At 41.3% G+C, this 21,351-nt stretch overlaps 1 protein-coding gene across 2 annotated transcripts in view; it reads left to right on the top strand.

The window, feature by feature from the left end:
• The window catches only part of spire1a (spire-type actin nucleation factor 1a), a 61,664-nt gene extending 41,695 nt beyond the window's left edge, over nt 1-19,969 (top strand). For both annotated transcript variants that reach the window (XM_083771445.1, XM_083771446.1), the window contains 13 exons: nt 480-554; nt 883-1,047; nt 1,363-1,449; nt 1,740-1,869; nt 6,726-6,773; nt 7,820-7,971; nt 10,506-10,587; nt 12,090-12,226; nt 15,638-15,775; nt 17,142-17,212; nt 17,307-17,334; nt 17,452-17,615; nt 17,736-19,969. In XM_083771445.1, coding sequence (XP_083627571.1) covers nt 480-554; nt 883-1,047; nt 1,363-1,449; nt 1,740-1,869; nt 6,726-6,773; nt 7,820-7,971; nt 10,506-10,587; nt 12,090-12,226; nt 15,638-15,775; nt 17,142-17,212; nt 17,307-17,334; nt 17,452-17,615; nt 17,736-18,012 — 1,554 coding nt within the window. In that variant the 3' untranslated portion in view covers nt 18,013-19,969. The remainder of the gene's footprint in view (nt 1-479; nt 555-882; nt 1,048-1,362; nt 1,450-1,739; nt 1,870-6,725; nt 6,774-7,819; nt 7,972-10,505; nt 10,588-12,089; nt 12,227-15,637; nt 15,776-17,141; nt 17,213-17,306; nt 17,335-17,451; nt 17,616-17,735) is intronic.
• Nucleotides 19,970-21,351: the final 1,382 nt, after the last annotated feature.

Genomic DNA, 21,351 nt, shown 5'->3' with positions numbered 1-21,351 from the left:
GGTGTTTATTTTTTGTGATTGATTAAATGAAATTGTACTTTTTAAAATGTTGTTTGTCACGAGTACATCCACATAGAACACAAATATTAATATAAATAAAGCAACGCAATTTATATTCGGATTCACTGAATATAGGCATCAGCCTGTATGACTGAGGAATCGACTAAATGTGTAGCAGAGTTGATTACAACCTCAGCCTGATGAAGTCAGGCATTGTATATGAATCATTTTGATGCTAATGCTAAATAACCGCTTTGTGAAGACCTTGAGGTATATTCAAATTCAAAATGTATTAAAAAAAAGAAAATGGCTGCTCTTCAAACTCGCATCGCACAACATGAGCTTGCAATTTGTCTATTTTAGCCAATTGTTTTTACAATATATACTGACTTGCAAAACATTAAAGTTCAACTGTGTGTGTGCAGTAGGACAGTTTTCTTTTTTTAATCTTCCTCTCTTTCTGTGGGATGGATGGGTAGGACCTGAGGAAGATGGAAGTTCGGACGCGGGGTGATCCTGTTCAAGACCTCGACGAGCTTCAGAATGCTGATTGGGTAAGAGATCTCAAGTATCGTTATGCTAAATCTTAAGGTCAACCAGAGCATGTGAGCGGCGCAGAGCGGCCAAGAAATCCGCTCTTCGCTCTGGACTGCTTTTGTCAAGCTCGTCATTCGCTCGTGTTGATCCCTCCCCACGCCGCTCTCCGTTTGCTCAGCGCTCACCTTCATTTGCGCATCGGGCCCTCCGCTCAGATCTGTTCGCTCGGCAGCAAAGAATTACTGGGAAAATGGAAATGCTGTTTTCCTGAAATTGGCTAATTGGTCGCTCACACAAACCACCATTCTTTGGCAGCTATTTAAAATGTTTCCCCTCGTCTTTCAGGCGTGCTTCTGGGTGCAGGTGATGCGTGACCTGCGTGACGGCGTCAAACTGAAGAAGGTCCATGAGCGCCAGTACAACCCGCTGCCAATCGAGTACCAGCTGACGCCCTATGAGATGCTGATGGACGACATCCGCTCTAAGCGATACAAGCTCCGCAAAGTCCTGGTGAGGCTTTGTACAGCACTTCAGGTCTCGTTTAGTGTCCTGTCCAGCTTCCCTCCACACACACACGGCCAATTGTGTGTTTGTGAAGACGCTCGGCCAAACCGGAAGCATTTGTGAATGACATCGGGACACCAGGTTGAATGTTTTTTAACTGGCACTATAATCTGAAATTGAATTGATTATTATCCATTTTGTTTATTATTTTAGTTTTCCCCCCATTTTACACTCCGCAATCGGACCCCACTTTAGAGGTTTGTTTTTCAGATAACATGAAAATGAAAATTGATGTACTACTCTTTGTATTTGTCTATCCAGGCAAATGGAGGCATTCCTCCTAGGTTAAAGAAGAGTGCCCACGAGGTCATTCTGGACTTCATTAGATCACGGCCCCCTCTCAACTCCGTGAGTTTCACACTACACTTACACTCACTCACTCTCTGATCATGATCTCTCTGATCATCTTCTGATTTAAAAGTTATTTTAGTCTTTTGGAACCTACCTCGAACATTAATCCATTTTCACCAGAAACTGGAGGAGAAACAGGATTTTGTTCCTGAAAATAACCTATTTATTACAGGGTCCAACTGTACTTCATCACTTATTCATTAGATGTTTTCTTGTGGAAGCTACAGTAGCCTCACCGTCTCCTCGGTGTCAGCTGTCACTGACATGCGCTTGTCCCGTCCCGGCAGGCGTCTGCCCGTAAGCTGAAGCCCCTTGTCCCGCGTCCCGCCAGCCTCCACGAGCGCCTACTGGAGGGCATCCATGCAGAGAGGAAGCTCAGAACCGTCTCCCCCGACACCCTCCGCAGACACCGCCTGGGTAAGACACACACACACACACACACACTAGGGCATTAACATAATAATCGAATAGTCGACTAGCAAAACACTAGTCGACACTGTTAATTGACATCCGATTATTCGCTAATATTATTTTTAATATTTGTTATGATTTTTTTTTTTTTTTTTTTTTTTTTTTTTTTGCTTTTCTACAGCAGACATGCAGTCATGCAGCTGTGAGCTCGGTTGTTTTGTTGGTAGTTCGCCAACTTCAGTACTAATCCATTGGCTGATTGTTTTCATATCATATACAAGCCTACTGTACGTGGGTTTTGCCGTCACCCTCACTCGTGTAGGTGCGGCGTGGCACTAGCAGCATTCAAGACAGATTTTCTTTGGGAAAAGCATATGCGATATGCCTCATAGGCTCATAAGATCAATGGGGACAACTGCAGTGTGTAAATACTTTTACTATTGGTGAGTTTATTACTGTAGTTTGTTCAACAAGTTAGATTGGAGATGTGTCGTCGTCGTCCGGTACAGTAAAGTATAGCAGGAGTTCCTCCTCGCTCTGCCCAATATTATCCAGTTTGGTGACAGTCAAACTACAGTAGCTCTTGCCGTGATTTCATGTTTCTTCATGCTTATCCAACAAAAGTCCAGGCGTGCCGTGTGTGGCATTATTAAAAACAAACAGCTATGCCGCACGATCATAGTTCTAATAGTCGCAAAAGACTCGCGATGGAGTTAAGTAGTTGATCATCTGATTCATAGCCTGGCAGCCTGCTAGCTAGCAAACCTCCCCCTAGCTTGTAGCTCCTTCTAAAAACCAAAGGAACTGTGGTTGTAACTTGTTGTTGAACATTTAGGGTTGTATGAAAAACATCGCATGGTTAATTCCTCCTCCTCCTCCCCGCTCCAGTCTCCAGTCTCCAAACATTGTGAACAACGTAACATGCTATGCTGCTCCGTAGAACGGTCTTGCGCATCAAAAATAGCAGATCTACAAGCTCACAACGCGTCCATCCGTGAGTCATTGTGGACTTGCAACTTTGACTTGAAACAGCTGAGCTAATTTCGGCCAATCAGAGCGGCATTCAGCGTAATCTAGTAAGAGTGGCGACACTCGCGTTGACTCCCACTGTAACAATGGAATGCGGAAGTGTTCATTCTATCTCAATGGGATATAGTTCCAATGTTTGGAACTATAGCCCATAGGTGTCGCCACTCTCTTAGTACTATTCCACACGGCCTGCATTGAGTGCATTCACCGGCTCTGTTTTGCTTCACTCGCTGGCTGTTTCAGAACGCGATGTTTTAATGCTTGATTGGATGGAATAAATATCATATTTTACCGCCGACTAATCGACTATAAATCGATTTTGATGGTAATCAAGTCGACTATCAAAAATCACGTTTGGTTAATGCCCTAACACACACACAGAATAAGGTAAAAACATCTGCACATTGGTTTAAAGCTCCCCCAAAAATATTATATTGACAGTCAAAGGAATATATTGTAACACAGGTGCTATGATTGTTCCTCTGCCTCATTATTGTCTTATTATTTAGCTGTCAGTAATGCTGTTATAGTTATTGTTACAAACTAAAATGATTCACTTGTATTCATGACATAATGTCTCCTTGCTACTGGAATTGCAACAATCGCAACAATATATATTCACATCATTGGCTAATGATAATATAAAGCACCTGAGAGTCAGAAGGAGCATACAAGCTCCTTTGTGTAATGCAAACATTGACATTCAGTTGTCTTGATATTTTCACGTCCATCCCTAATGACATTATTCAACAACATACAGTACTTTTGTGTTAAGTATTTCTTGAACTCAGACAGTAGTACAACATTCCTTTCACATACGAAAGGAAGCACGTTTTTTTGTTTGTTTTAAATTTGTCATGCCATCTATCTCTAAATGCACCACGCCTCTATATGTCTATCTGTGTGTACATCTGTAATGTACACACACAACTCGAGAACCGTTCGCCCCACCGACTTCAAATTCACGCATTCCACACCGCCACAGGGGGTGCAGTGCCCGGTGTCGAGTCAGTCGGAGTTGTCCAGAACCGCCTTTTGACCTCCATATGGAGCGCTCCTGTTCTGACATCATTCTGACATCTGCATAGACTCCATATGTGGGCATGCCTGACAAAGAACTCCATCACAATGATGCGTGACCTCACCCTTTATTAGCCAATTGATCACACTTTATCACCCTCAACGGGCACTGTTCTAGTTAATTCAAATATAATTGGCAATTCAATATTTTGCTCCCTCTAGTGTGCAATATTAGTATGAATGACACAATTTGACATACACAAAAATCACTGGTCTACTGTAGATCACTGGTCTAGATGCCAATAAATCGGCTATATTGTTTGTATCAAAACGGTGTCAACTGGGAGTTAAATTAGCACTCTGGATATTGCTATGCGTTTGTGCTCTGTATGACAGCTCCTTGACTAACATAACCTGTCACCTGGAGACACAACCATTAACATTTAATCAAATTAAACCACGTCTGACTTCCTCCTTCCCTCCATAGCTCCGAGTCAGTCAGGCAACTTAACCAAGTTTTAACCTGAATCTCATCTTTCTGTTTCTGAGGACATGTCAGGACATATTATCGTAAAATGTGAAGCGTTCTTTTTTTTTTGGTAGGCTGCTGGAGCTATTGCAGTGCCTAGACAATGAGAGACTGAACACATTAGAAGTGATTTTCACGTGTCCTCCCGTGGTGGAAAGTAACAAAGTACATTTACTCAATTACTTTATTTGAGTTCGAATTGTAGCTACTGTACTTGTTTCCGTTTTTATACTAAATTAGTACTCCACTACATCCCAGATGATTTTTTTTTACTCTACTGCAATTGACAGCTTTAGATACCAGTTACGTTTCAGATTAGATTCAGTATATTACAAAACATGCATTAACCTCATGAAATAATTTTATAATTCAACTATTCGAAAAATAACTACTTTTTTTTTAACTTTGTTACAGTAAATCTATTCTTATGCCAATATCTTTGTACTTTTACTCGTATTCATATGTGGTAGCTTTTTCTCTGAATAAAACATGGGAGTACTTCTTCCATCCTCCACTGGCCTTCACAACGATGGAGACGGGACACATTTAGAAATTATTTTAACTTCTCACAACAGAACAACAAAGGGTTCAGGGTCAAATAAAATTGACCCGTAAATTAGGTTAGTTCTTCCACTGGTGGCGTGTAAGCATTTTATAGCCTGGACGAACTTATAAGATTGCTGAAGAAAGATCCCAATACAGTCTAATGTCTTGTATTGGCTTAAACTGAATTAAGGAAAGAAATTAATCAACATATCAATCTCTTGTTTCCATGGTGATGGGGTCTGTTGGCACGTTTTTGCAGTTGTTGAACAGGTCAGGATTAGTTAGATCCATGCAGTTGTACAGTATACTGCATGGATATAGGATGAAATCTGTATACTGCATTCTCTGCTAGAACTGTTAGATACGGTAAGCAATAGAAGATTAATGGATTTTTGGCTGTATCTTTCTTTTATTTTTTTACAATTTCCCCTGGGCGCCAGGGTTAATGATGTTAAGGTATTCATACTTCATGTTTGGCCTATTCCACAACAATGCAACCATACAGAATACACAGGGTGTCTTTTGTTCAGGGAGTTAGGAGGGTAATATAGGTGGTTTGTTACATAACGCTTAACGGCAGAGTATTAGACTTCCTTGAAGAAATGCACACGGTTCTGCATTATGTTCTTCAGCACATAGTTTTGTGTTTATGCTGGACGTTTAAAGCTGTTTACAGTGAGTGGGAGATAGTTTCCCAACTCTACATTGAGACATTTCGACTCTGGTGTCTGGTAGGACACCTGCTGGTTGATGGGTAGTACTGGCCTGTTCGTTGAGACCCCAGGATTGCAGCTTTAATGGAGGTTCTAGACATCGGCATCAATTGTTCTCTCTATATTTCCCCCCTTTCTTCCAATTGCTTCTCTCCTTTTTTAGGCCTCTTGTTCAGTTATGAGGCCTCTAAACATGCCTTAAGGTTTTGACTCGTCAGGTAAAATCATTCCTGCTTGTCTCATAAATGCGTGTTCTTTGTATCTGTTTCTCTGCTGGCTGTTATTTTATTCATGCCCTACCTGAACTGCACACACACCCCTCTCACCTTAACATTTCACTCTCTTGTTTTGGAATGTGTGCTTGACATGCGCCACTGCAACACTGGCTCCCGTGACACACAACACTCTGCTGAGACACTGATTTGAAATATACTGTATATATTTCAGTAAGTGTTGCCATTTCTGAGCTCTTGGAATGGCAGATAAATTAACACAGAAGATTTGACTGTCCCAGTATATTTCTGCTATTTGTAACTCCTGCGAGCGTATTAATGAAACCAAATGGGTCCATTTAGTGGTAGTATAAGAGCTTCTCCGCCAGTGAGTCATGACTTACTGCCAGTAAGGATGCGTTGTCTGTCACTACTGCCTCTGCAGTCGACCCACTCTTAATCCGCTGTCTGTCATATGACTGGTTACGTAATGCTCCGTCTTCCCACCTCGTGTTAACAGTCGGAACGCCACAGAAGCAACACCGCAGCACTGAACATACAGTAGAAACATGTCCAAGTCACAAGACTGCAGCCAATACATGTGGAATGTTTTTTGCACTTTCTCTGACCCCACAATTTGTCCTTTCTCTGCTTCCACTGTGTCTGACAAACTCCCAGAGTGTTTGACAGGCCCCTGCACACAACGTGCGTTCGTGTAAGATAAAGCTGCCGAATCCCGTCATGATCCCACTATATAGGCTTGGGGCATTCTTCGATGATATCGAATATTAAGTGTTGTGTTCCTCTCCACAGGCGCTGGGAAGAGCATCAGCACACCGCAGGACCTGTTCCGTGGCTCAGGTAAATGCACAGCATGCATGATGCCTCGTCACACCCCGGTGCACCTTTCAATTCACACATTGGTGGATGTTGTATCGCCATCTCCAAAATAGGCGTACTGTACGTCACACATTTGTGGTGTTGAACTGAAGATATTGGACTGATAGTGTAATGTGTCCTCTTCTGGCACAGGTGTGTAAACTTGGTTCTGTACAGAGATTATGGATGACTTGATGCTGTTAACTTGAGGTTGTGTCCATATACAACAAAGAATGTCCGGTAACACTTTCTGTGAAGCCCATGTCTGTAATGTATTTTAAACATACTTATAATGCATTATAATCTGCTTATAACACTATAAGCACCTATAAATATTCAGAATGCTTTACAACAATCATATAGCGTTTTATAATTAAGGTAAGGTATCAGTACTTCATAATTTTCTTTTGGTCGTGATCATAGTGTATTCTATCATAGTTGTAATACATTATAATTATTTTAAGCGTCATTGTAATTTATAAGTGGTCATTGACTACTTTTAGTGGATGCTCGTAGAGCTGATATTTTTGGTGAAGGTCTGTGTTACTGGGTATAGAGGGATGCGTCACGTTGTGAAGTGTTGTGTTGTGAGTTGCTATTTTTGGTGAAGAGACTTGGTGTACTGTAGGCAGAAAAAGAACGCACCTAGTACAGGTCTGTTTTTTAGTATGTATAGAGGGTCTAAGACAAGTGCTTAGACTGAAGTGACATTGAATTCCAAATTGTATTTTGAGGCACCCCCCTGGACTTGTGTAAAGGCAGGGCTTAAAGTTCTCAGTCCTGGGGACGGATTTCAGTCCTGAGGATTTCATAGGGGTTATTTAATGAGATCCGTGCAGATTTGCAAAAAGTAATTTTCAGTCTTGGGATTCTTTTTGGCTTTAAGCCCTGTGTAAAGGCCACGACACCCACTTTGAGAAGCCCTGATCTAACACCCCCCCCCCCCCCCCCCCCCCCCCCCCCAGAAATGAAATTACAGTAACTGTTCCAACCTACTGTACAATATTGTTGATGGTCTCCGCCCACAGACTCACCAGACGCCCCCAGGAAGCTGGCTGGCAGCACACAATCACTGGGCACAGCCCTGGCTCCCGGGCAGGGTGGAGCGCAGCCACTGACCCAGCGGAAGAGGCTTCTCAAAGCACCCACACTGGCCGAGCTGGACAGCTCCGACTCCGACGTAAGGCCACACTCGACATCACAACACACTAAATGTGTAGCGGAGATAATTATTGATTCTGTTTTTTTCACTAGGTTGACCCCGATGTGTCCCCCAGATCCCCACTTAAAGTTTCCAGACTATGAATAATAAAGGACAGATTTATTTTTTATTTTTTTATTAACTTACTATGAATAATAAAGGACTGAATTTTTTATTTGAATTTACCTATTATGAATAATAAAGGACTGACAGATGCTCGACATTGATCATTTTCTTTTATTTATTTTAATTTACTTCTTCCTTTTGAAGTAAAGTCCAATCTATTACTTCAACTTGCGTTGGTGTCATGTGTCAGAAATAGTCGATCTTCAAGCTCACAATGTATTGCGTCACGCTGCTTGGGGGAATGGGAAGCAATGCCACACCTTTTTTTTTTTTTTTTAAGCTCTATGGCCCTTTTTGAAACTAGCTCCTTGCCACTCGCCCTACACACTTCCACTCGGTTTGAGCATAGATATATAAATAACCGAGACGCAATGCAATGCAAGTGGATGGGAGGGGGATTCCAGTGCCGTCTCTATTATTTATTTATCTATGCTCAAACCGAGTGGAAGCGAAGAGCTAGTTTCAAAAAGGGGGTAGGGGTGTATAATTTTCAGGATGCAATAACAGGATGGATTTCATCCCGTTTCCATCCCACATGGCATGGATGTTATGATGTACGGGAGAGGAAATAAGAAATGCAATGCCAATAATAACATTGACACGTGAGCTTGTAGACTGGCCATTTTAACTATTCAACTATTCATAAGGGGTTGGAGCCCCTTATGAATAGTTGAACCCTTTGTTTTGGGTTAACTGCCAGGAGGGGTGGTCTCAAAAACATAGAAGCAAACTGGCAAAAAGAATCGCTCACTGCTAAAAAAAATAATACAGGAAAACTCCTTAAACCGAGAATAAACTGACATTTTCTTTTAATTTTATATCATAACATGTGATTTAGATTAAATGCTCATGCCAATAATGACAGGATGGATGCTCAACTACTTATGCCCTTACCTATACTTTGTTGTACAAATAGCAAAAATGACAGTTCTACAAGCTGACAATGCGTTGTGAGCTGGTCAATCTTTTTTTTTTTTTTTAAGATTTTTTTGCGGCTTACGCCTTTTATTGATTTTTGAAGGGACAGACAGTAGGCTGACAGGAAACGGGAGAGAGATGGGGGGATGACATGCAGTAAAGGCCGTGTCGGGTCCGGGAGTCGAACCCGCGGCACACTGCGACTGGATTACCAGTCCGGTGCCCAGACCGTTACGCTACGGCCTGGGCCGAGCTGGTCAATCTTGAAACATTTGTTTATGCAAAATGGGGAAGCCAGGGTTAATGTGGTGAAGCGTAAAAATATATAAATGTATGAACCTGTTGAACTCGACATGAAATGTTTCAAACTGTCGTGCTGAGTCAGGTGAGCCGAGTGCCCCAAGCTAATGTATGTGAGACAGGCTCTATTAATGGCATAATGATCACGTGGTGACCTAAAATGTTAACTAACAGAACTTGTCTATAGCTGCATCAACATATGGTAACACAAAATGGATTATAGTGATTCATATACAAATGACTTTCACTTTTGTAAAGTTAATGTCTTGGCACTCTGTTTATTTGACCATTTACCCTGTTTGTTGAATCCTTTTCTGGATCAGGCCCTGCACTTGGAAAATCTCAAAATTGTGTGGCTCACCATCTGACCATTTAACATGGCAGCTGAAGGTTTTGATGTCCCATTTTGACATTATTTTTTTTATTTAGTTTTTGGCATGGGTTAAGTGTTCAGATGGCTTGGCTTGTATGCATTTCCAGAGCATGTTTATTTCTGTTCTGGCTTGGATCAGGTGAACTTATGTTCTATTTATCGGTATGATAAAACATTTCAATTTTGTAAAGAAAAATAATCATGACATTATAAAAAGTTTACTTTGACGTTTACGTTGACATTATAAAAAGTTTACTTTATAAAAAGTTTACTTTTTATAATGTCTAAATTCTTATATGAATGTTTTAATATATAAATATCTATTAACAACCCACAGGTTTAGAATCACTAGACTATGTATGGTTCATGCCGTTAAGTCCGATCCTGCACTTTTGTAATGAGAGTCGACGTCATCATTACATGATTTCAGTCATCTGGATTCCTTACAAGCCAGCATGTCGCGCACAGAAAATATCTACAAGCTAACACATCACTTTGTGATGTGTTGTGATCTTGAAGATCAGCTACTGTATTAGTAGTTTTAAGATTTAAAGAGTATTTGAAATGGTCAACTAGCAATAGAATACATGTTTAGAAGCATCGTCAATAAACATGAATGGTCTCAGAAATGACATAAAAGCTAAGCCTCAATCTGTGATTCCTTCAACTGCTGTATGGAGAACAGCAGCAACATACTGTAAGTTTAGAATGATAAAATGTATTTAGATTTAATTTTGTCTGTCTGTCTGCAAAATGCCTCAATTGTAAACACTGGGTCATGTCTTCCACATGTTAGGAAGATGCCACTCAGAGCAGTTCCAGTGCATCCACCTCCATGGTGGAGGAAACGTCACCCGAGTCGGTCACGAGCAGGAAAGGTAAGAGCCCAACACTACCATGAGGACCAATAAGGTCCTCCTCAACCCATCCTATCCAAACATAACCTTGAAGTTTCAGTTTGAGAACATTTAACTTTTAAACAAAACTAATTCAAATTTTGTATAAACAAATGAGCATCGCGCCTGTCAGACATGCACAGAGCAAGTTCAGTCAGGAAACCTCAGTGCAGTCGCTGCCAGCCGTTAATTGGGCCGCCTCAGCATCACACTCTCATCCACATGATTCACTCGGCCAATCACACGCTCACTCCATCTTCATACCGGCCATTTAAACTGGAAGGTTTGCACTCCTCCTGCTTGCTTGCTACTGCTGATTCTGCTGCGCTGCTGTATGCAAACTTTGCTGCTCACCCTCCACCCCAGCTACCACCTGTCGTTTTGGATCTACTGTTTAGGTATGGGGGATTCGGAGTCCCTATGGACTGGTGCGCTTGATCGGAGTACCTAAAAAGCAGAGCCAATTAATCGCCAAACCATAATAAACATATTTCTCATTTTATATTCAATAAATATCTATTTCATCCATTCTTGAGTTGTCCTGACTGAACCTTTTTAGTAGATAAAAACGTTAAATATTTGTTTTATATATATGCATGTTTTTCTCACAATAACCAAGTGGAATAGATTTGATGATAAAGCACTGACAGCAGTTGATAATGTAAAATCATGTTAAAGTGGGTAGGGGTCTAAACTACGGTAATCCCAATCTCATAACAATGGCTCTGACATTTATTTTATTTTATTTAACCACATTATTCAGCATTTTACAAACATTTTACAAGCTGAGACAGATGAGATCTGTTGCATAATTGCCTTTATCTAAGCCGGTGGTTTTCAACCAGTGGTTCTTGAGGGGGTTCCAGGTGGTCCGCAGCTAAATGGAGAGTTGGATGGTAACCAAATGGACCTTTATTAGATATTTAACTCTTGAGAGTGTAAAATGAAACCGTAAGGGTCAATTTGGTTTAATTTTACACCCTCAATAGTTAAATTATTGTTACAAGTCTACACAATTGGAGAATGTAATATAATTGCATAATAATTTGATCAATGTTTGTTATCTCCTAATGATGCCGACATCAATACAGCATGGAGTTAAAATCTTATCCAACGACCACAAAATATTTAGTTTTGGGTCTGAGGCTAAATGTCATCAAATGGTGGTCCGTGGCTCAAATGCTGAATAAATAATGGACCTTGATATGAAAAGGGTTGAAAACCACTGATCTAAGCCATCACATCCATCTAACCACTGATCTAAGCCATCACATCCATCTAACCACTGATCTAAGCCATCAAATCCATCTAACCACTGATCTAAGCCATCAAATCCATCTAACCACTGATCTAAGCCATCAAATCCATCTAACCACTGATCTAAGCCATCAAGTCTTGATGTAAAACATGAGACCCCTAATCTGCTCATCGTACACTACCTTGTCTTACCACATCTTTCTCACGCTTTGTCCTCGTTTCTCCAGGCCGACCGAACTTCCTGCCCATTTCCTCCACCCCGGAGCCAGTTGAGCGACATCAGAGGAGACACTCCATTGAGAAGGAGACTCCTACCTGCGTGCGTCTCTTTGTGCCTCCTTCCAGACAGAGCTCCAAGTCTCTGGTAAGTCAGCCATAAGCAGTGTAAAATGGGCTATTTATAATGTGACCAACTCGGGTCCCAAATTAATACTAACCAGGACTGTATTTGCAGTCGTGAAATTGCAACGGTAACCAGGACTGTATTTGCAGTCGTGAAATTGCAACGATAAAAAATATATTTCCTGATCCATCGTCAAAGAACAAAGGAGAGCCGAGTGCTTCTTAGAGTTCAATGGGTGAATGTGCTCACCAAGTCAATACAGGATCAAATATGAAGTTGATTAATTGATTCAGATCATAATTTTACTGCAAAACATTGATATTCTGGAAAAAGACGTTTGGAAATGAAGATCCAATAGCAAGCAGCCATCTCAGTTGGTTAACTTCTTGAAGTGTACAAGGTACTTTATTTCCTGGTGTTTAACTTGCTTATGGCAGAAATGGGCAGCAAGCATGAAGCACTTGCAGCTTTATAATATGTTTGCTGCCTGCCCTCCAGGCATCACTTCAAGTGTTTGCATTTTCTATTAACTAGTTAACCATTTTTATGAATTGGCTTCATTTATCGTTGGCTTCATTTATCGTTACTAGGTTAAACGGTTAACCATGAACAACCCCTTACCCTATTATACTTAGTTGACTTGGTCCCCTCATTTTTTTTCCCTCTATACAAAATATAAGATCAGATCTACAAGCTCACAATGTGTTGCGTTGTGGAACGGCTATTTTCACAGAATGTTATTGTCAAGAATAGGGATGCTACGGCTCATGTAGTTACAGTAAGTGGGGATTAAGTATGCTTTCAAGTATGCTTTCAAGACAGTTTATCATTGAGATGAATTCGAGAAACTGATCATGGTGTACTGTAGACACACGTATAATGACATGGCCAAATTTGGGGTGTCAGTTTCAAAGTGGTTAATGGGATTTTTACCCTTTCAAATGCATACATGTTTTTCCCCTCATAATGGTAGTTTATCCCCTGTGAGGGCATGTGCATGCAGCAGCGTTAAACAATGAGGCCGTTGTCCCCAAGCCTGTCTTATATTCCGCATTAGAATGTTTTCACTGGCTGGCTATCTGGCTCCTCCAAATACTTAAGTCCAGTTGTTTCTTCTGTTTGTTTTTGTTTTGTTTTTTACACAAAGCTGCAACAGGCGGAACCACCCAACAAGGTAACCTGGCCATGGTGTATCATCTGTTGGTCATCATCATCATCAGTCGCTCTCATTGTGCAATAGAAAACCCCAAACACACAAATTATTGTCTAGTGCATTTTATTTCAACAACTACAGTGTACAGTACGTTGAAAACCAGATTTTATTGAAATGTCACAAAGTGAAACTTTCTCACCTCAACGTGTCGCCACTGCTATTTTTTATTTTCATTTGTGTTAATTTCACTGACTGGACATTTAACCATCAGATTGTTGCAACAGGAGGTTTTATTCCTGTTTGACTGTATTGTAATTCTATTGGTCAGGTCGACGTGGTCAGCAGTGATCAAGTCGTGGTATGTCACTTTGATTATGTCACAAAGTTGCATTTAACGTCTCGACACCTACCCAACCACACCCTCATCCTCATCCTTCACAAAGGCACCTTTGAACTTCTCATACTAATATTATGGTGCAGGGAACCAGGTTATTTATCTATGCATAATTTATTTATTTAAAACCTTAAAAAACACAGCATTGAGGCTTACACTGGTGTGACCTTACATCCATACCAGTTGAAGTAAACTGGCATTTAAATGGTTTTGGTTATTTATTAATTTGTCACTCTGCTTCCACAATCTGTTATCAGTCGCAAATGTTCCTCCAAATCAAAGCCACCAGTAACAAGGTGACCGAGGTAGACATTTCCCCCTGTTACAGTAGCATTGCTCAGCCCTTTTACAAGTGCATATCATAAGTAGTTTTGTTTGTTGGTTTTTATTTTATTTTTAAATTTTCCGTTTACATTATTATTGTTTCCTTTTTTAGTTTAAGTAAACTATAATAACCCTGGTGTGGAGCTCTGTTTCACAGCACTAGGCTAGATTGAGTTGTCTGGGGGTGTGTGGCGGTATAATGCCAGTCTCGCGTAGCCAGATGGTCAGAGATCTTTCCCACTCATACATCTGACATCTAAATTCAATGTAATTTAGTTGCTAGAACAGCAACAACAATAATTACTATTTTGGAAACGACTATCCCTAATGTGAAGGACCCTGAAGTCCTTGGCTGGTATCGTTTACATTTCTGAATTCAGTTTTAGGACATTCGATGAATTTAAGATGTCACCAAATGTACAGCATCAGTAGGCATAGATCTCTGGCTACAGTATGTCACCAAACGTACAGCATCAGTAGGCATAGATCTCTGGCTACAGGAGACTACTTAAATGGTTGCTTTCTCAGCATGATGGTGTCATTTTCGCCTTCATTCACATGTTAACTTGTCACCATCTCTTCAACATGATCACTTCACGCTGTCGCAACACCTTGAGATACCGAGAGCTAGGCATGCCATGATTATTTCATAATCGCCTAATAGAGGGTATGCGCGTGACATCATCGTACCTGGAAGTTATGCCAGGAAGTGGCAAAAAACTACTTTCTGGCCTTAACAGCCCATTCATCCAAACAGAAAGGTCCTGTCTGATTGCATTAAACAATGTTAAACTCACCAACATTGCAGCTGTACGAAAAGCTTGAATTATCCTCTTTCCATCTGCAAAGTTTTTGTTTCATAAAAATCCACCATAGAAACGTTATGAGCTACTTTCTGTCAAGAAATGCCCTTCATTTGATTTGATCAAGTGTCAGAGTTTGGAAGTGCTTGTTTTCAATAACACAACATTTTGCTGCCTCCTGCATTATGTGACATTTAGAAACTGGTGGTACGCAAGGCGGTTGAGTGATTTCCAACGAGCGCTTCCAAACGCCAACACTCCATCCTGCTCAATGTTTTGCCACTCAGTCTGGATGAGGGGGGTGTGTCCTGATGGCAAAAATCATGCATGTGCATACCCTCTATTGCAATTATTTGCGATAATCGCACTTATTTATTCTTTTTCACAAATGTTAATTTATTTTCAAAGTTCAAACATTTTCAAATCTAGTTGAAATAGTAGATCTACAAGCCCAAAGCAAAACATCGTGCCACATTTTGAACTAGTAGATCGGTTATTTCCACTATTCCGCCATTCTAAAGTTTAGTTATTAAATTAAGTCATTTGTCATATCTGCCCCGTTCACCTATTGTTTCCGAAGACAAACGGAAATGTAAATTTGTTCCAATGTTCAACGACAGAATAGCAATTAAATTCTTAATCGCAATGAATTAAACAATTAATAGTCAAGTAAAGTTTTGAAATGGTGACCTACGTGGTAGCCATCCCTGGCCATGTATTTGTAGTGTTGTTGACCTGCCGTGTGTCCCTCCCTCTAGGAGGAGTTCTCCTACCCGGTGGAGTGCTTGGCGCTGACGGTGGAGGAGGTCATGCACATCAGGCAGGTGCTGGTCAAAGCAGAGCTGGAGAAGTTCCAACAGTACAAGGACATCTACACTGCCCTCAAGAAAGGAAAGGTACAGTGTTTGTTTTCCCTTTTCTTTCCATCTTTAAGCAGGTAAAACCCTGTACAGCAGACCCTACAGCAGAATGGGTGTTAATCAATCTCTGAAGTTGTCCACCACCAGTGCTAAAAGGAACTCTCACCATTTAGTAGTGTCAGTTTGGGTATAGAGACACACAGGGACTACAAATTTCACACCCCCAAATGCGACAGCGGCCCCACTTCTGGTCCGTTAGAACGGTGTACTGCAGGCCAGCCCATTGAAATTACACTGTAGTTAGCCTACTTTTAAAATAATACCAAATGAACTGAAGACTTGATTTGATTTCCAAATGTATGAAGTGTCTTTGTTAACATATACTGTATTGTTGTTTTTCTCATTGGAGGATCTATTTCACATTTCATTTACCACTTGAATGAGTTACCCATAATGTTAACGGAGCAGATGGGAGACGGCAGACAGAAGTAACCTGTCACTTTTAAGGACGTCACTGCCTTTACGAGGCAACGAGCGCTGACTTTGAAGAGTGGAATTCTCAATAATGCATCCCGATCCGGACTGACTTTGTTCATGTCTATATTTTGAACCTTTCACGGGCTTACTAATATGTTCTGCCTACCTCGGAGCTCCGACGGTGTGTTTTACCGTTGTCAACTTGTTGTATAAAATTAACTAAAATAGCCCAGCTAAATGGAGTGACATATGACATTTTCAAATACCTAGTGAATTCCCCAGATGAGTATTAATAATTAGTCTTGCAAGCCTGTTTGGATAATTTTCCACAAATACATAGTGAAATACAACAAATATATCTGGGTATTGAAAACCTCAAGGGATGCGACCGTGACGTATATACCGTGCGACCACTTTGACTTGAGATTTACAATGCTAGCACTTTTCACAAACTGATGGAGTATATTGTAGTACATTGTGGGTTGTATATTGAGATGGCAGGTATGTGACATTGGACAAATCAAATATATGGGACACTTTATTGGAACACAAAGAAAATCGCTATAGCCTCAGTAATGAACCAGTGAAATTAAGGTATTTTATGATGCCTCTCATAAGGATTGCATTGGCAGCTGCAGTACACCGTTGAAACGGACCAGAAGTGGGGCCGCTGTCTAATTTGGGCGAATGAAATTTGTAGTGCCAGTGTGTCTCAATAGGCTACTGTATGTCAAGAAAATGTTTTGTGTAATTCATGTTCCATTGTACGTGGGTGTTGAACGCCGAAAATAGCCGATCTACAAGCTCACAACACGTCTCAACCGACACACTGTGAACTTGTAGATAGGCCGTGCGCCACTGTCATATGACAAAGTATAAAATCGTCTTAACATGTCAATGTTTTCCCTTTGTCTCCCCTCTGTAGCTTTGCTTTTCATGCCGGACCAAGAAGTTCTCCTTATTCACCTGGTCCTACATCTGCCAGTTCTGCAAACGGTAAATCATATCGAACTGTTAACATCACTCTTTATGCTGTACTAAAAATCCAACAACGTGATAACGAGCAACCTGCTTTTTGTCTCTTCTCCAGGCCCGTGTGCTCGCAGTGCTGTAAAAAGGTATGCAACCCAAACGAACCCCTCAAAGTGTTGCCAACACTGCTTCTGTTACTGTTTACTGACACTGTATAGACACATACCCCAACGTAAATTAAGCTTGAACAACTTCTACCTCAGATGCGGCTCCCATCAAAGCCCTACTCCAGCTTACCCATCTACTCCCTGGGTCCCAGCGCCATGTCGAAGGAGGAAGATGGCACGTCCTTGGCCAGTGCCCAGGCAGACAAGACGCCCTTTGGGTCCGGACACAACAGACACAGCCTGCGTAGAACTGTGTCCAAGTACGTGCCTGTAGACTGTACCCTTTTTTCTTTCTGTAACTACACATTTTGCAGATGAGAGCCACAATATCGATGTCTTGATGTTGTCTTTAATGTTTTTTTCCCCTGAAATCCCCCCAGGATGTCGAAGCACAGTGGAGCGACCGAGGGACTATCGCGGGACGAGCCAGAGCTAGAGCTGCCAAAGGAGCTGACGGAGGACTGGGCCACCATGGAGGTGTGCGTGGACTGCAAGAAGTTCATCACCGAGATCATCTCGTCCAGTAAGCGGAGCCTGTCGGTGGCCACCAAGCGCGCACGCCTCAACCGCAACCGCAAGACGCAGTCCTTCTACTTGGCCTCGTCCTCCAACTCCATCAACTTCAGGCTGTCAGAGCGCACCATCAACGAGGTGTAGAAAGTACGATTCCACCATTTCGTCATTTCCCCATGCCGACCTCGTCAAAGGACGAGGAGACGGGCAGACTCTGAAAGAAACTAAAAAAGCATCTGTTCTTTTTTCTTTTTTTTTGTCAACAGGATCACTGCAGTGTCTCGGACTGGTATTTAACAAAAAAAACAAGTCACGCGTGACCATTAACCCAAAGCCCCTTTTACACCAAAGTAGTATTAACTCCTCCCTTCTCAGGAAAAGTAGACCTGCTCTGTTCATAGTGGTCATGAAGACGATCCATATTTTACGCATCACAAACTCCTCTTGCTGGAAACTCTTTGGCGGCCGATTGACCATTATTTAGCTGGTGGCTGCACAGTATAATGTGTGTAATGACAGTATAAAATGTTTAAACAATTTTATAAAGGCAGGGTTTAAACAATTTTATAAAGGCAGGGTTAAGTTAACATGTAGGATTTTACTATGTAATAATTCCGGGCAATGATGTTAGTGGGATGATGAATCAAGCATGCAAATGTGTATTTGACTCGTTTTCTTTAGTCAATAATACAGCGTGGTGACGGTCCCAAACCAGATCCCTGTGCTGTAAACACAGTTTTCCCGTTCCTGTTTCCTACTGCTGGCACTCAGGAAGAATGAACCGATTGTCTGTTTGACAGCAATGCACTGTAGATCCACTTAGTCGGGTCTGCTGGGATGGATTCATCTCTGCCTCATATCGATTCCCTTTCTAATTTAACATATTGCCGAAATATCACTCATCATTTAGATAAGTGACATTTAGAGATGAATGTTGGCGTGAGGAGCTGGGGAACCAGAGTGGTGTCTGCGTTCTTGTCGGGTGGGTTTTAGCCACTTGGTCATTGATGTACATTTAATTCTGTGCCTGGTGCCAAAATAGTTCCCTCCTTCCCAAGTCCTGAGTGTTGACACTGAAAGTATAAAGATGTGCAGACAAGGGTCCATTTTTAGACTTTCACAATGAAAGTAACTCTCTGGGTCCTGTGCTGTCTGCTGTGCCTGTCTAATTATGGATGTATTGTACATTGTAAATAGATTGAGCTGGGACTTTAATGGGGTGGCTCAGTGACTCATCATTTCCCCACAATGCTTTGTTCTAAGCTGAGCAACAGAAGCACAGAATTGTGGGGTTTTGAGTGTGTACATGCTGTATATCTAAAATCCTTCCGAATCTAATATTCCAAAACTTGGACATACAAATAATGAAAAGTTACACTTGTAGTATGTGTATATATATGTATGCTGTACACATTGGAAGTATAATTTTTCCATGTTTTCTTGCCATAAGTTTAAGCAGTAAGAGTGTCATGTCCTGACGTTCTCTTCATCTCTTATTAGTATTATATTCTAATGTTATTATGGTTTGTGACTCTAATATAAAAGGTTTTAATTTTAATTTTGTATGTACAATGGTCTTTTGATTCATAGATCTCAAATAGCACTTTTATTGGACCAATGTATTATTTCTGTCTTAATTATTTTTGTCTTTTTAAATGTCTGTCTGTTCACCTTTTTGGGGTTCCACAGTGCCATTTCCCAGGGTTCTTCGAGGGTGAATGTATGAGTGAATGACTGAGCGTTTGTTGGTGTCTGGTCAGAGAAAAGTAAAATCCACCCCACTCAACTGAATGTATAATAGGCTATTTAGTTTATTTGTAACTGTTCTGACGTTGGAATGCGTATAGTTTTATATTTGGTTTCAAATGATCTTACATACACATGATCTTTCACACCTGCCTGTACCGTCATATAATTTGTTTTGTGACCTGGTTACCAGCAAGGCAGAAGGACAAATAAGATTGTTAACTTAAAGTGATGTCATGCTACTGTCAAATGTCCTCTGAATACATTTTAAAGCCTCAGTAAGGAATGAATGATGCGCATGCTGTAATGTGATTTCCTTTTTTTAATGAAAGAAATTATAATAAAACATGATGGACTGATATTCGACTCCAGTATCAATTTGCTCTGGTTTTATAGTTTGCACATTCAAGACTATGTTTTTAGATTAAAGATAATAAGAAACCAACGTTTTGGCAGACAACTGCCTTCTTCATGGTATAGATACCCTGACGAAACGTTTTAGATTATTCTGCCGTGGACTGGCACCACTATAAGGATTTGGTGTGTTTAGCATCCTCTTGCACAATTTATAGTTTGATCTTACAGAATTCTATGTGATTGGAAGAGCAACAGACTTTGGGTGACTTTTGGGGGTTCCAGTTTAACATTGAGTGATGTAGGGCCCTCTGGTGATCGGGATGAGGAACTACTTTCTTGTAACTGGGAACTACTTTATTTGCTGTAGGTCGGATTTACTATGGAAACCTTCATCTCCCGTCCGCCATATATGGAGCTGACCTGTTCTGACATTCCATGTTGATCCTCCCCCAGTCTTCCTTCCTGTTCTGACATTCCATGTTGATCTGACCTCATCAAACCCTGTACACTCGAGACACGCTCCATATATTGCCAGTACAGAATTCATTCCATATGTTGATCTGACCCCCCCCATGCCAAATCGCCAGCACTCTCCCAGCAGTCTGCCGTCACGCAGGCGGATGCGTGCACACAACCTCGCCCTACAGTCCAACATCCCGCAACTTCTGCCCCCCAAAAACACGCAGCAAAGGTCGTCGTGATCGGAACTCGAACCCAAGACACGCTGTCAGGCTGGATCACTATCCTAGGTGAACTACTTTCTTGTAGAATTTGTTCTTGTAGTGAATTATTAGTGTGGCAACACAGTATAGTATTTGGGTGACTATTTATTATGCATTTCATAATTTGTATTTGTCTCCACGCTGGTGGTCTCCAAGGCTAAGGGGCTAAGGTCAGAGTGACCTCCCTGCGAGCCAAGTGTAAGCTACCAGTTTGGTTGAATTATGTTTCACTACAGTTTACCTATGTTACATTATAGATGACCAATGTGTTACTGTTCCAATGTGATATTGTCACTCGCTACGACTGAAAACAAATTCACGGAGCACAGCGAAGCAAGCTGGAACCCAGGCCTTTCAACCTGAGCAGCGATCCCCAGAGACTATGCTGACCTGCTCTTCTCTTGGAGGCACTTGCCGCACTTCCCAAATGTTGTGATATATGACTTTGCCCATGGTTTTGCCACACATGCCAACCAGCAGCCCAAATCAATTTCCCTGCCATTCCATCATGGAAGATTGGCAGATCCTACAATGGTGACAACCTTGAGGCTGCAAAGCAGAAAAACACCCCGCTCCACCAAGGTCAAATTCAAGTGGTGTGCTAAACCTTTTTAAACCACAAACAAAGCAATGTGTAGCCTAAATTAAGACATAACAA

This window comes from Protomyctophum parallelum, assembly GCF_964188405.1.
Source record: "Protomyctophum parallelum genome assembly, chromosome: 1".
Classification (NCBI taxonomy): Eukaryota; Metazoa; Chordata; class Actinopteri; order Myctophiformes; family Myctophidae; genus Protomyctophum; species Protomyctophum parallelum.
Note: the sequence above shows the minus strand (reverse complement) of the source record. Positions and strands in the feature narration are given on the sequence as shown.